This window comes from Rhodamnia argentea, chromosome 6 (assembly GCF_020921035.1).
Source record: "Rhodamnia argentea isolate NSW1041297 chromosome 6, ASM2092103v1, whole genome shotgun sequence".
Classification (NCBI taxonomy): domain Eukaryota; kingdom Viridiplantae; phylum Streptophyta; class Magnoliopsida; order Myrtales; family Myrtaceae; genus Rhodamnia; species Rhodamnia argentea.
Genome location: NC_063155.1, coordinates 26,693,742 through 26,706,720, shown reverse-complemented (window position 1 = coordinate 26,706,720; position 12,979 = coordinate 26,693,742). Strand labels below are relative to the sequence as shown.

General features: G+C 38.6%; 1 protein-coding gene across 1 annotated transcript; it reads right to left on the bottom strand.

The window, feature by feature from the left end:
* Nucleotides 1-678: 678 nt before the first annotated feature.
* Nucleotides 679-4,575, bottom strand: LOC115726999 (D-aminoacyl-tRNA deacylase). The gene is made up of 9 exons (XM_030657105.2): nucleotides 4,228-4,575; nucleotides 3,901-4,081; nucleotides 3,637-3,779; nucleotides 3,432-3,495; nucleotides 2,569-2,621; nucleotides 1,819-1,874; nucleotides 1,460-1,534; nucleotides 1,064-1,252; nucleotides 679-876 (listed from the first exon to the last, which is right to left on the bottom strand). Exons 1-9 carry the CDS (start codon nucleotides 4,327-4,329, stop codon nucleotides 789-791), a joined length of 951 nt encoding a protein of 316 aa, XP_030512965.1. The 5' UTR covers nucleotides 4,330-4,575; the 3' UTR covers nucleotides 679-788.
* Nucleotides 4,576-12,979: the final 8,404 nt, after the last annotated feature.

The window sequence follows — 12,979 nt, the reverse complement described above, 5'->3', positions numbered from 1 at the left end:
GTCGACTCCCTTCGCTAACTTACTTGCATTTGAAATTTCTGTACACTCAAAGAATTATATGAAAACTGAATGAGCATCCAATAAATTTAAGATTGATCGGACAAACAACGATGCAAAAAGCAGACGTGGTGTCCAGCCAGCATCTAATTCGGGTATGTTTGACCGTGGACAAATTGTGATGTGACGAATACTCCATGAATTATGCATCATCTCACACGACCTGCAATATCTTTATTTTATTTTATTTTTTGCACATTTTATTTTTATAATGATTAAAAGCTGCCAATACGGAATTTTGGGCTGGCATGATTCGGGCCGACACTTAGCACGTTTGCCGTGGTCAACTTTGGCTTCTCATTCCGGTCTTCGGACATCTGTTTCGCCTCATCAGTCCGTCTCGTCGTTCATGAGAATTTGCTTAGCTAAGAGTTCATAGTTTAGTTAGGACAGGGCAAGACAGAACAGAACAGAACAGAACACAAATTCATAAAACTAAAGTAACATCAGAGCTTCCAGAATTCTTTCTTATGGAAAACGAGCAAAAATCGCGCAAAATTGGCGGCAACAGCGCGATGCCTTCGTTACTTCCACATACCGGTTATTCATATGCTATCGACACAGTTGATCCATTTCGATGGCCCATGAAAATCGTGAGCGAGTCCTTTTTTTCATCCCTTGAATTCTATCTTCTAGAACTCGGAGCATTATACCGAGTCCTCAAGAGTCAAGAGGCTTAATAAGGCATGGACGTCCACCAAGACAACAAGATAGAAATTCAAAATTTCAACTTACAAGAAGTCATTTGGCTTGCCAATTTTGATGTTCTGGTCAGCTAAGAATGCCGTGATCGCATTCTTCTGCCAGCTCTTGAAACTCCTGTAGACGACATTATAAGCAATGGTCAATTCATAGCTTGAATGTTACCAGCACTTTGCTAGAACTAAGCCTATTAGGTCCAAATGCTTTTAAAAAATTGCCTGATGCTCTGTGCCCCCCAAGTTATATTGCTTAATCTGCGCCCATCAGGAAGCTGAAAAATACGCTGTCTGTTTGGATGACTTACTTATGATCAAGATGCGCCATAATGTCGCCACCGGGGAAAGCCGACTTCGTAGTCTTGAATGCCACTTCAATCGCTTGCCTCCAGGTCCCCCCGATAACTGCCGTATTAGCTTCTGCTTTTGACTGGCTAGGATCTTCCATGGGTAAGCAATATCCAGAAAGCAGATGCCCTACCCACACATCATCTTTCCTGAAATTATCGTGAAAATGCTATGTAAACTTCAAACACCTCGAGAGCACCTAATAAACTTGGGATGTTGTAACTTGAAAATATTGTTATCTTTTTTCTGTCTACAAATCTAATCCGAACAGGTAGCAAATTTATAGATATCAAACCCACGAAAAGATGTTAGATAGTAGCATTAAGGAGGACAGAAAAAATTAAAAGACGTCTTACTGGACAATGTCCAGGTGCCGAGGCGCGTAATGTCCACCACCTATCCCAAGCAAGACTTTTTTCTTGGCAACATCCCTGAGACAGTATCAGAGGCAAATGTATTATTCCATGGTCCTGAGCAAGCAATGATTTATAGTCACGAGCACTTGTGCTCTCTCAGTTTCTTGAACTCAGCATTTCACATCGACGACAGAAGTGAAACACAGAAGTTATACTGCTTCCCAAATAGCCTTTCGATGGAAAAAAAACACATCTACAAAGTACTGAATTCAGTCACAAAACCACAGAAACAGCTTTGAAATACTATTGGTAAAGAAAGGCTAATTTCTTGTAACATCAGTTAAAGTATGAGTGTATACCTGCTCCAGTTCCCAACTGCAGGTTCTCCTCCAAGCCCAAGACCTTCCCAAGCTAACTTCATTTGAACAAGTGATATGTCAGACTAAGGAATTAAAAAAATCTTAAAAGACGATCAGATTCTGGACTGCCGTCTCGTCACATGGTATCAAATTACATGTCCTTTTCAAACATTTGAAAAAGGTGACCTTGAAGTTTAACAGGAAAATTATCCTGTGAAAAGAATTTTCTTTTCAGTAAATTAAAGTTCCATGTACTCAGGAGCCAGAGATAATTTTTTTCTCTGATATTCAGAAGCAAGAAGCTTGGTCCTTTTACACAACTACAAAAGGAATTAATAATAACACACCCTGATACCCCAGTGTACACTTATTCTTCCTAGAGTTTGAAATTATGTACTGATTGTTCTTCCAGTGTTATTGGACCAATACAGAATTTCACCACATGAAGAAGAACTAATTTTGTGCGAGAGTTATGAAAGGAGGGGTTGTCGTAGGATTTGTTCACAAAGATCCACAAACAACATATCAGTTAGTATAACGTTAGTATGATGAAGGCACTTGTCGTGGTGATTTACACTAGAAAAGAAAAAAAATCCATCTTGCATACAGTCAAACCACTATTGCCCCATATCCACCATGACAACTGCAAATGACATACCGGAATGTGCAAACCAATCCCTACAAGAGTCAAATTAAAAGAAGGGACATGCCACTCAATAGTACTCTATATAAAAAAGCTGTGAACTCAACTTGAGCAATGACTTTAGCAGCATCCAGCCTCATCCAGTATTCTTCGGTACTCCCTAAATCAAGCACAAAAACAACACTGCGGATCATATCTATTTCTCACAGCTAAGGGCATCATTGATAGGCAACAAAAAGAGTGCAGCACACAGACTACAAAGTCCACATTCCAAGTTAAAGTTAACCATAAAATGAGCATTTGCACAGCAATCTACATGAAGAATTAGTCAAAGGAAAGCAGAAAGAATACACATACTGTCAACTAATTACAACTATTTGTACCCCATAAAGGAAGGAACTACTCGCTGAAAGCTTGGTTGCTTGATATGAAGTGGAAATCAATTTGATAGTGTTGTCACATGGAATAGGACAGTTTGCAGAAGGTAGACTACAGGAAACACAATCAGATCATCTATTAGGGGAGGGGCAACTTTGCAATGATATAGCAGCCATATGAACGGCATGCTTTTGCACGGTATATACTTTCCTACTATTGAACCAAAGATATTATGGAATGGGATGGTCCAAAAGACTTCATTCTACTTAAATGTCCATCACTTTGAAAGAGAAGGTTTTACACATGATGGCAAGTCATTAATTGATGGATGACCAAGGAAAATAGACGAAAAGTGTAGACAGTGAAAGCGCAACCATCTTTAGTTAACAGGATGTAACCAGTGTCCATCATGTGGAAATTGGAACATGAGTAAAATGCTGGTCTTTCGACATTCGAGGAACTCAATCAAATCATTCCCATAGGAGTCCAATATGGATTGAAATAACACTAAAGAAAATCAGCAACAGGGACAACACTGATCTAGTTTGAACAATACAATTGGAGAATGAAATGAAAAGAGAGTTATACATACCAATCTCCACAAACATTGCCGGCTTGTTGGTCTCCGGTCCATGATGAGTGCCCTCCAAGGTAATCTACTCATAATCCATGAAACAAAAAATCATCAATAGCCATATCCAGAATCATCTCTTACAATGCAACCACATGCCGCAAAATAGACCCAACATATGGATGAACAAGACATCATAAAAGGACCACCAGAAACAAGAATGTACCTCAAACTCTGGAACCAAATTATAGGACTGAGCAATCTTCTTCAACAATCTCAGCCACGGCCCTATTCTCGGATTCGGCGGCGCAGCCCACCCCGGCTTCCCTCCTTGCGGCGGAACTTCGCCTTCACGCAGATGAGGTACACCTACAACGACAACAACACACGCACGCTCGCCAAGAGAAGTGAAAATCACAAACCACTCTCTCCTCAAAATTTAACGTCCCCCAACTGCGATACTCGATAACGAAAAGAAGTACAAAATTACCAATTGGGTGGACAGTCAGAGCCGGGCGATTGGAGACGGCAGTGTGCTTACTGAAGAAGATTAGCTCGTCCACCACCTCGCCGGTGGCTTCTTCCCAACGCACGTCGAGATGATCTTCTTTCACGATGCCTTTGTCCTGTTGCAGCAGCCTCACTTGTTGATTGGCGAAACTTTTCATACCCTTCAAACCCCAAATTACAGAAAACCAGAACATCGCCAAAAAAAAAAAAGCCCACTCAAATCAAACACTGTTCAAGACAATCCAAGTCGTAGAAGAGAAGCTTAAAAAAAAACTGATTTTGATGACTCGATTGAGGCGTGGATGACCTGAAGGGAGGGACCAGGGGTCCAACCGGGCATGGCCAAGAGGGCATTGGCGGGATTGATGGACGCAGGGTCGGTGGTTGTGGCCACCAACAGAATCACCATTTGTCGCTCTTCCCTTCTTCTTTCTTCTTCCTCCTTTATCGCCTGCGCTGTGCTCTACGAAATCGATCTCCACAAGCGCAACTCAAAATCGGTAAAGCATGGAAATTTCGTCAAGCAAGTGATCCGCCAAACGTTGTGGGCAGCTTCATTTCCAGTTGGCGGCCGCAGCTTTGGCTTCTCCTTCCTTTCTTGAGCCGCCACTTGGGAGGTGGTGGCAAAGGAAGGTTCGAACTCGTCTATCGCCGATGTTAAAGCTACTCTATTAGCCATTGCGACGGGCTGGGTCTCGGCCCGGCCCGAACCGGCCCGAAACAGAACAGTACCGAACTCGACCCGGCCCAACCCGGACCGGATCGGGTCGGGCCGGACTTTGGTCTGATTCTTTTTTTTTCCTTCTTTTTTTAAAATCAAAATTAATTAACAAACCCATCAAACGAAAGAATATACAAAAATAAAAATAAATGAAATTAAAAAGAAAACATTGGTGTTAAAAAAAGTCAGGCGGCGGGCTGGCCCGGGTACTAAACCCGGCTTGAAAATTAAGTGAATTTTCGGGTTGGATCGGGTCGAATTGGGCCGGACCATCTAGCACGGGCTTTTTTGACACCCCTACCATTGCCCACCGTCTCTACTTTCACTTTGATTACACAATTTTGGGAAACATTAGACGTATCAAAAATTGATTTTCTGTAATTTATTGATTAATGTATCGACTTTTATTAAAATAGTTTTACTATGTGTCCCTCGTTTTGCCTACAGATGTTGATCTATTCTCCTTTTCATAAACAGAATTACACAAATATACATACGCTTTGGAAGAAATTAAAAAAAAAAAAAGAGAGAGGAGGGAACAAGAAAAACTATGAAGGAAACAAAAGTATGATTAACATTTAGCTTTGAATAAAAGTTTAAATTGTTGTAAAACGGCGAAGAAATTGAAAAATGAAATATTGCTTAATATTTCATTTGTTAATTACCATTTTTCGATTATTTTGTAATTGATCGCTAGGATTCGTTCATGCGGATCTAGGCTGTATCAAAAAAAATAATTTTTTTTTTACAGGAGTATGAGTTTGAAGATTGTTTTTGGTTTGTTTAATCTTGTATAGATAGAAATGGATATGTACATCGATGATTATCCAAAGCAAAATGAATTACCAAATTAGTTTTAACCTCAAAGAATCGATTAATGGATCTTATAATAACACCTAAATTATGATTTTCCCTGGACAACTATTTCCAGTAAACAATTTAACTCATATACTAATTAACTAAAGTGAAACGTCTCGTTTGGTTCCACGTGGAATCGGGTTACTATAAAGTAGGATAAGAACTATCATAGGGGAAAGAAAAGTTTTGCTTTGGCCAAAAAAAATCTAAATGTAGGACTACGATCGATAATTAGGATGAAAAATAAGATATGATGGAGTTTATCCTATCATGTATTTGGTTCCTACTCAACGCAGGTTAAAGTTGGACGTAAGAGGGGTATAGCCCGGATAAAAGTATCTTATGAGGAAAGTGGGATAAAGATGGATAAAATATCCATACTATAAAAACTATTTTTCTCGAATAACAAACTTATTAAATTTAAAATCAAAAAGGTAATTCAATAAATATAACACTTGAATAACAATATTAAAAATTTAAAACTAACAAAATGTAGAAACAAATTTTGTTTATATTTTTAATTTATGGAAAAAGCCACAAAAACTTCAAACTATGCATATTGTGACACATTTTTTTAAACTTTTTTATGACATAAAAAAATCCAAATTATGTCCATTGAGACACATTTATCCTAATTTTTTTTTGTGACATGAAAAAATCCAAACTATGTCTACTTTTACACACGGTTACCCTAAGTTATTTTGTTGTGACATAAAAAATCTCAAACTTGTACATATGCAATGCATTTACTCTCATCTGTCAAGGTTTTGTCGGATGATTTTTCAGCAAAAACAACGTCATTTTTATTTTGCTTTTCGGCATCTATATGCACAGATTTTTAATGGTTCCCATTGATGAAATTTTGATAAAGGGTAAATATGTAACGTAGGTAAAAATTTGAGATTTTTGGTGTTGTAGGAGATAGTTTGGGCTTTTAGTGGATTTTGCCCTTCTATTTATACAATTGAATTCCTTCTATTCTATAATATATATTTAGCATGAATATTTATTGGACGGTGAAAGGGAATAAAAGAAATAATAAGAGAAAAGAAATAAGAAAAGAGAGGAAAATAATAATAAACGCTATGTATTTTTGGAAATTGAGAATGTGAATGATCATGTTTTCTTTCTTGTTATATTCGACATTTGTTGGCTGATCTAGCTTGTACATTTCTTGTCACAATCGAGCTTATGGCTCTAGAATGCTGTGACGAGCTCCTTTGCTATTTAAGATTTAGGTTGTGCAATAATCATGGATTGATTAGACTGAAGTTATCTCCATTTGTGCATTTGTGATTTATTTAACAGTGAATCGTAAAAGATTCTTACCATTTTTATTTGTGCATTTTCAAGTTCATTTTAAACCCATATTGTTTGGGCTTCTTTTTTCTTTTAAACTCAAACATAACCTATATCTTAGTTCTAATGTGACTCGTATTTGACTCACTTTCATAAATGTAGGTTAAAATATGGGTCTTTGACCCATATTGACAGTCCTAATTTACACTGGTATGCTTTTCATACCAAACAATGGACAAAATTCATAGATTTCATATCCCATCATATCTCATCATATCCTAATTAAAAATCCATCAAACATGGCCTAAATGTATCACTTGTGAAATTAGATTCCTTAAAGGAACGTGAAATTCAATTACGTACAGAACTTTAGTATCGAGATTTCATTTCCACTACTCTGTCGTCGCTAATGTAGAAAAACCCAACTCCACCACCTCGTGCTGTGTAGTTGGGTGATCTAGCAAATAAGAACATTTAGGTGAAAATGTCGAAAAACGGAAAAAGGAAAGACGAGAAAGAAAAGAAAAGAGACAAAAAGGAAAGCACATCCGAATCTCTGATCAAAGCCTCCGGGCCATCTCGTTGCTCACACAGTTCGTCCCAGTCTCCGGCCTCGCCTCTTCGGAACAGGGCCTCGTTCTTCACCAGGTTCCGATTCGCCTTTTAACTTCCTCCAACTCCCGAGACTGCGTCGTCTCAGCAGCCTCGTCCGCCATCCCGCCGCCGCCGTCATCGGGTGATGCGCTACCCAAAAACTGACCCCCATCTCTTCCCTGCCTCACAAAACCCTCTACTACATGTCCTCACCCCTCAAGAACAACACCTTCTCGGGCACCTCCCGGCTCGCCTTGTAGTTCTCCGACGATGTGGTCTCAGTAGTGCCCGCGTAACGTAACGCCGTCGCAGAACTTCTTGGAAGTTTTATCCATGCATGGGGAGCGCTCTCCTCCTTCTCCACGCTCATCTTATTGGCAAACTGCCGCATCGAGATGAACGTATCCATCTTTTGTCCGCAAAATTTGGAGTGAATGAAGTATAAAACATAGACTATGGACATCGGGATGAGCCAGCCTCGGAAGAAAAGTAAATTTCTCAGCTTCAGAAATGATTTAAATGACTAGGCAAAAAGCATATTGGAAGCGCTTATCTCACTACCATTCCCTTAATTGCACCACAGGATGGATACTTGCAAATTATTTCTTAGGGGAGAGAGAGAGAGACTATTTCAGATGGGTAAAATTTCAAATCCATTTTGTGCGCTTAATCCATACGCACAACTTCTTTACTCAGATTTTTAAGACAGAAAAATTGTCCAAAAAATTTTAATATAATGCACTTTTCGCCAATTCAATTCTACATCTTTTAATTGTGCTAATTGACTTCTAAAGCTTTGCACATTTTGCCAATTGAGTCCATCTAGTCACTTTTGGCTGGAAATCGCCGATGTAGATGCCAGCCAACCTACGTGGTATGACCATATCTGACGTGAATAAATTTACTAATATTTTAGTATATTTTCAAATTTATTCTACTTTGCTATATAATTTATTATTATTATTATTATTATTATTATTTTGACAACTGTGGTCGGCGGGGGCGAGGGTGTTGGCCCTTGCTTGGATCTAGGCGAGGGCCGCGATGCCTTTCCCCAAACCAGGTGAGGATCGTTGGCCCTCGCATATGGTCGACGATGATTGGCTGGCGATCTCGCACGGTCGCTTGTGGCCATAGATAGGGTTAGTGTATCGGTGAAGTCCACAGTAATGGCGAAGTTCGCGAATTGGATTTGGAAGATCTCTGTGCGAGAGTAACAGTGAAATTCGGATTTTCAAAGAAGTAATTCTAACTTGACTAGACATCGAGCCAACGTGGAGATTGATGCAAATAAGTCTCGAATTTAAGTCCGTATGACACTTTCCTATTTCAAAGATGTTTCCTAGTTTTGGTGGTTTTTTAGATTGGTTCCTGAAAAGAGGTTTTCTTATTTTTGATGAAATTCTTGTATATATACATAAGAAGCGCCTCCTTTTTTATTTCCTCTTCTTTTCTAAGAGCCTTTTCTTTGGTCGAAAATTTTGAAGAGCATGTGCCATTCACGTGTCTATTCTCATGCAAACTATCTTTGGTGTCGACATCTTTTAACATTGTTTTTCACAATGCAAATGTCATATTTTTTGTCGTAAGTATACTATAAGTGTCAAAACTTGTGTACGGTACTCATTTTTATAAAAAAATTTCAAAATGATAACTTAAATATCAATTTTTTTTTTAAAAAAACGATCATTTCAGTGTCAAAACTTTCAAAACGATTGCTTCAATGTCAAAATTTTTGAAAAACGCTCATTTTCAGTGCCAACTCCGGTGAGTCACGTCAGCTCAAATTGGAGTTGGCACTGAAGTGAGTGTTGCATATGTACAAGTTTGAGTTAACGTTTGGATGAAATTTAGGAACTATTTATATTATTATCTCAGAAAATAAAAGAATAGTATGTACACCTTTTCTTGAGTTGTGCGTGCCTTGGTCAGGGCCCAACCGAGACGAGCCAGACCTTACAATTAAATGTCCCTGGCCCCGGCCTACATCCCTCCCCCCACGCACAAGCCTCGCCTCCTCGCTCTTGACGAGGCTTGTTGTCGACGACGAGATCTAGATAGGTGGGATCTCGATGGTGATTGCTAGCAGTAACAAAAATAGAATTTGTACATCGATCTTTAGGGCACGTTTGTTTGGGGAAAAGCTCCATAAGGAAGAAAAATGATTTATCCATCATTTTTCAGTGAATGTTTGTTTTCGGTTATTTGGTGATATTGATCGAAAACGTTTTTTGGTGTTTGGATCTCATTTAAAAAATCATTTCCATCTCACCGATTTATCCTAGGCTAGAATTTTTTTATATTTTGTTTATAATATTTATTATATATTTATTCTTTTTTTTCTTCCTCCACCGGTTGCTGAGCCTCGGCAACGGCCGACGACCAGAGAAGGAAGAAGAAAAAGAAAAAAAGAACAAGAAGAACAAAAAAGAAATAAAGAAATAAAATACAAAATATCAAACAAAATATTGAAAAATTTGAGATAAGAAATTCCAAATAATGTTAGGAATCCACTTTTCTAATTTTATGCATGAATTTTTTTTGTTGAAGTGTTTTCTATTGATTAAGTCATGTTCGACGAACCAAACGGGCAGAAGTTCACAAAACCAATTTCCGAAAAAACACTTTCGCTCAAACAAATACACCCTTAACAAGCATCATGTTGGTGAAGAGTTGGCTTACCTTTCCACCTAAATAACGTGGGTTTCATTAAAACTTCAATAACAGTTTCAATGAATGGAAAATTCCCAAGCAACATATAATGCGAAGGAAGAGATAAATAGAATAACATAACCTAACATCTAAGAGAATATGACATCAAATGATTGTTCTGCTAAAACACATGACATACGCAATTTGCGTGCATTGTATTGATGTGCATCTTTCGTATAAAATAACACGTAGCTTGATACAAAAACAATCGTTCATTCTAAACTAGAAGAACCAGCACTCATTCTATCTGTGCTATTAAACAAAACCTCAGCATATACAGAGGAAGAAGATTTAAAGGTTTCAATTCTTACAATTTATGGATGATGAAATCATCGTTTAGATTTGAGGATTCCATTTTCATCTTTTGTAATTACATTTTCGTCCATTAAATACGCAAATGTAATTGCAATTCATGTTAAATAAAGTGACACGGCCCCGCTTTCCATGGAATTTATTGGGAAAAGAGTTTGAATTCACAACTAAAGATGCGATAACTTGTTGTGCAGTAGAGATTCATATTTTATTTGGGAGGAGGGGACAATTGGCTAATGAATTTAAACCCAAACGAAGTTGATAAGAGTCGCCATCTTGTAAGTACAACACGACATGAGAATATATGCATAATTATGTTAGTTGGCTGGTGACTGTCGGCCAAATAGTTGGATCAATTGGATTATTTTAAGCTTTCTGGCTAACAAGGGTTACCTTTGTTTTTACGGAAAACAAACTTTCAAGAAAAAAAAAAAAAACTTCAAAATTTTCGGCGTTTGGTTCACAAAAAATAAATTAGTTAAGGATAACATATTTCACCAATAGAAAAAACAATTTTGAAAGTAGAGAAAATCATTTCCTCTCATCTTTCCTCCTTGCACTCCTTCACATTTCTTTTTTATTTTTATTTTTTAGATTTTTCTTTTCTTTCTTTTTCTATTTCCTTCTTCTTTGGCAGGTCGCCAACGACCCGCCATAGGCAAGGGACGAGCTCGCCCAAGACCAGCGAGCTCGAGCCTTGCCAAAGGTAGTCCGATCGTGGCGAACTCGAGGAGGAGGTGATAAACTCAAGGCTTCGTGGGTCGCGGTGAGCTTGAGGTTTCATGAATCGGCGAAAAGTGAGTTCTCATATTTGGCGAACTCGAGGCCTCTCGAGTTGCGGAGAGCTTGACCTCACCGAGCCATCGACCTTTAGCAAGCTCGAGGCTTGCCGGCCTTGGGAGTCCTCATCTCTCGCCGATGGTTGGTCGGCGACTGTCGCCATGGCTGGCTATCGACAAAGGAAGAAGGTAAAAGAAAAAGAAAAAGGAAAAAAAAAATAAAAAATTCAAATTTTTTTTGATAATTTCCTTCAAAAGAATCAAATGAGATTTTTCATACGAAATGATGAAAATATTTTGTATGTCATTTTCATATTTCAGCTAAACATTGAATTTTATTGTCATTCACTTGGAACATAGGTTTTCCTAGATTTGATTAAATATGAAAGTGTTTTAGAAATATAGATTGGGTCGAGTATGATTGTGCATGTGTTGGATCGGGCATGAGTCACTGAATTTGTATTGTAGTCAATGGGTTAAATGGGGCATGACTCGACACAAATCTGATTCGACCGACTTGTTTGATGGGTTTCCTTGATATGCTGTAGAAATTTATATGTCGTTTGGGAGGATGTGACGATCACCTTATAATTGAAATCCAAACGAAGTTGATAAGAGTCGCGATCAGGAAAGTACAACACGACACGAGATAACAGGATAAGAACCATAATTGGCAAATGACACCAAAATCTTTCGCCTAATACCATGAGAGCGACTCTTTCAGGAGCCAACTGGGCATTGACCTCCCTAACCATGCATATATTCATCAATTTTTTTATTTATTTATTTTTTACTATCGAGCACACAAAGTTACACGCATGGACACCTAAAGCGTCAACCCAGAACCCTGCAGCTTCTCCACCACGACCCGGTCAATCCTCTCGGCCATGTCAAAACTCAAGTAATTTACCCAATCTCCAACCTCGCCTTTCCTGAAGAACGCCTTGTTCTCGTGCCCCGTAGCCAACTTGCCGCTCTTGTTCACCTCCAACCCGCTCATATGGTCAAGACTACAGAGCCTCAGTATTCCGTCCGCCGTCCCGTCTCTCAGCTCTTCTTCCCCGAACGGACACTCCAAGAACCGGCCATCCTTCTCAGGTTTGCGCTCGGGTCCTCCTTCATGTCCTCATACTTCAGGAACAACACCTTCTCGGGTGTCTCCGAGATGGCCTTCTGGTACCCGGCGAAAGGACACTTTTAGTGCCAAAAGTTGTGTACGGATATCGCTTTGATGCCAAAAGTTTCAATCGATTCACTTTAATGGCGAGTTTTTAAAAAAACGATCATTTTAGTGCCAAGTCCGATTTGGTTCGCCGGATTCTAACGTGGCCTTATTTTATTAATAAGCGAAGCTGGCGTGGCTGCGACGAGGTCCGTTCAGCAATAAAAAATGGTAAAAATTGAAAAAAATATTAAAAATAAAAATACAAAATTAATTAGTTTACAAAAAATAAAATAATTCAAAAAAAAAATTAAAATACAAATCTATTTAAAATAAAATTGAAAAATTGGCTTAAAATTTACAAAAAAAGCTAAAAAAAAAAAAGTTTGCAGAACCGGGAGGAGAGGGCTGTGCAAACCCTCGTCATTGTCGCACACGATCGCCGGCAAAGGCCGGCAATGGTGAGGCGGCGGTGGCGACGGCTTGTGATAGCCCTTGCCGCCCGGTCCACCGCCTCCACCAATTTGTTATATTTTTTTAATTTTGAGCTTTTGAAAGGTTATTTTTAATTTATTTTGAATAAATTTTGTGCTTTAAAGAAATTTAGGTTTTAGCTGATTTT

Excerpts from the sequence above, each read along its gene's own strand:
- LOC115726999 (XM_030657105.2), bottom strand. The coding sequence starts at position 4,329 with ATGGTGATTCTGTTGGTGGCCACAACCACCGACCCTGCGTCCATCAAT. Across the intron at positions 4,082-4,227 it reads CCCCTGGTCCCTCCCTTCAG|GGTATGAAAAGTTTCGCCAA; the intron begins GTCATCCACGCC and ends TGGGGTTTGAAG. Across the intron at positions 1,253-1,459 it reads CGGCACCTGGACATTGTCCA|GAAAGATGATGTGTGGGTAG; the intron begins GTAAGACGTCTT and ends CGATAATTTCAG.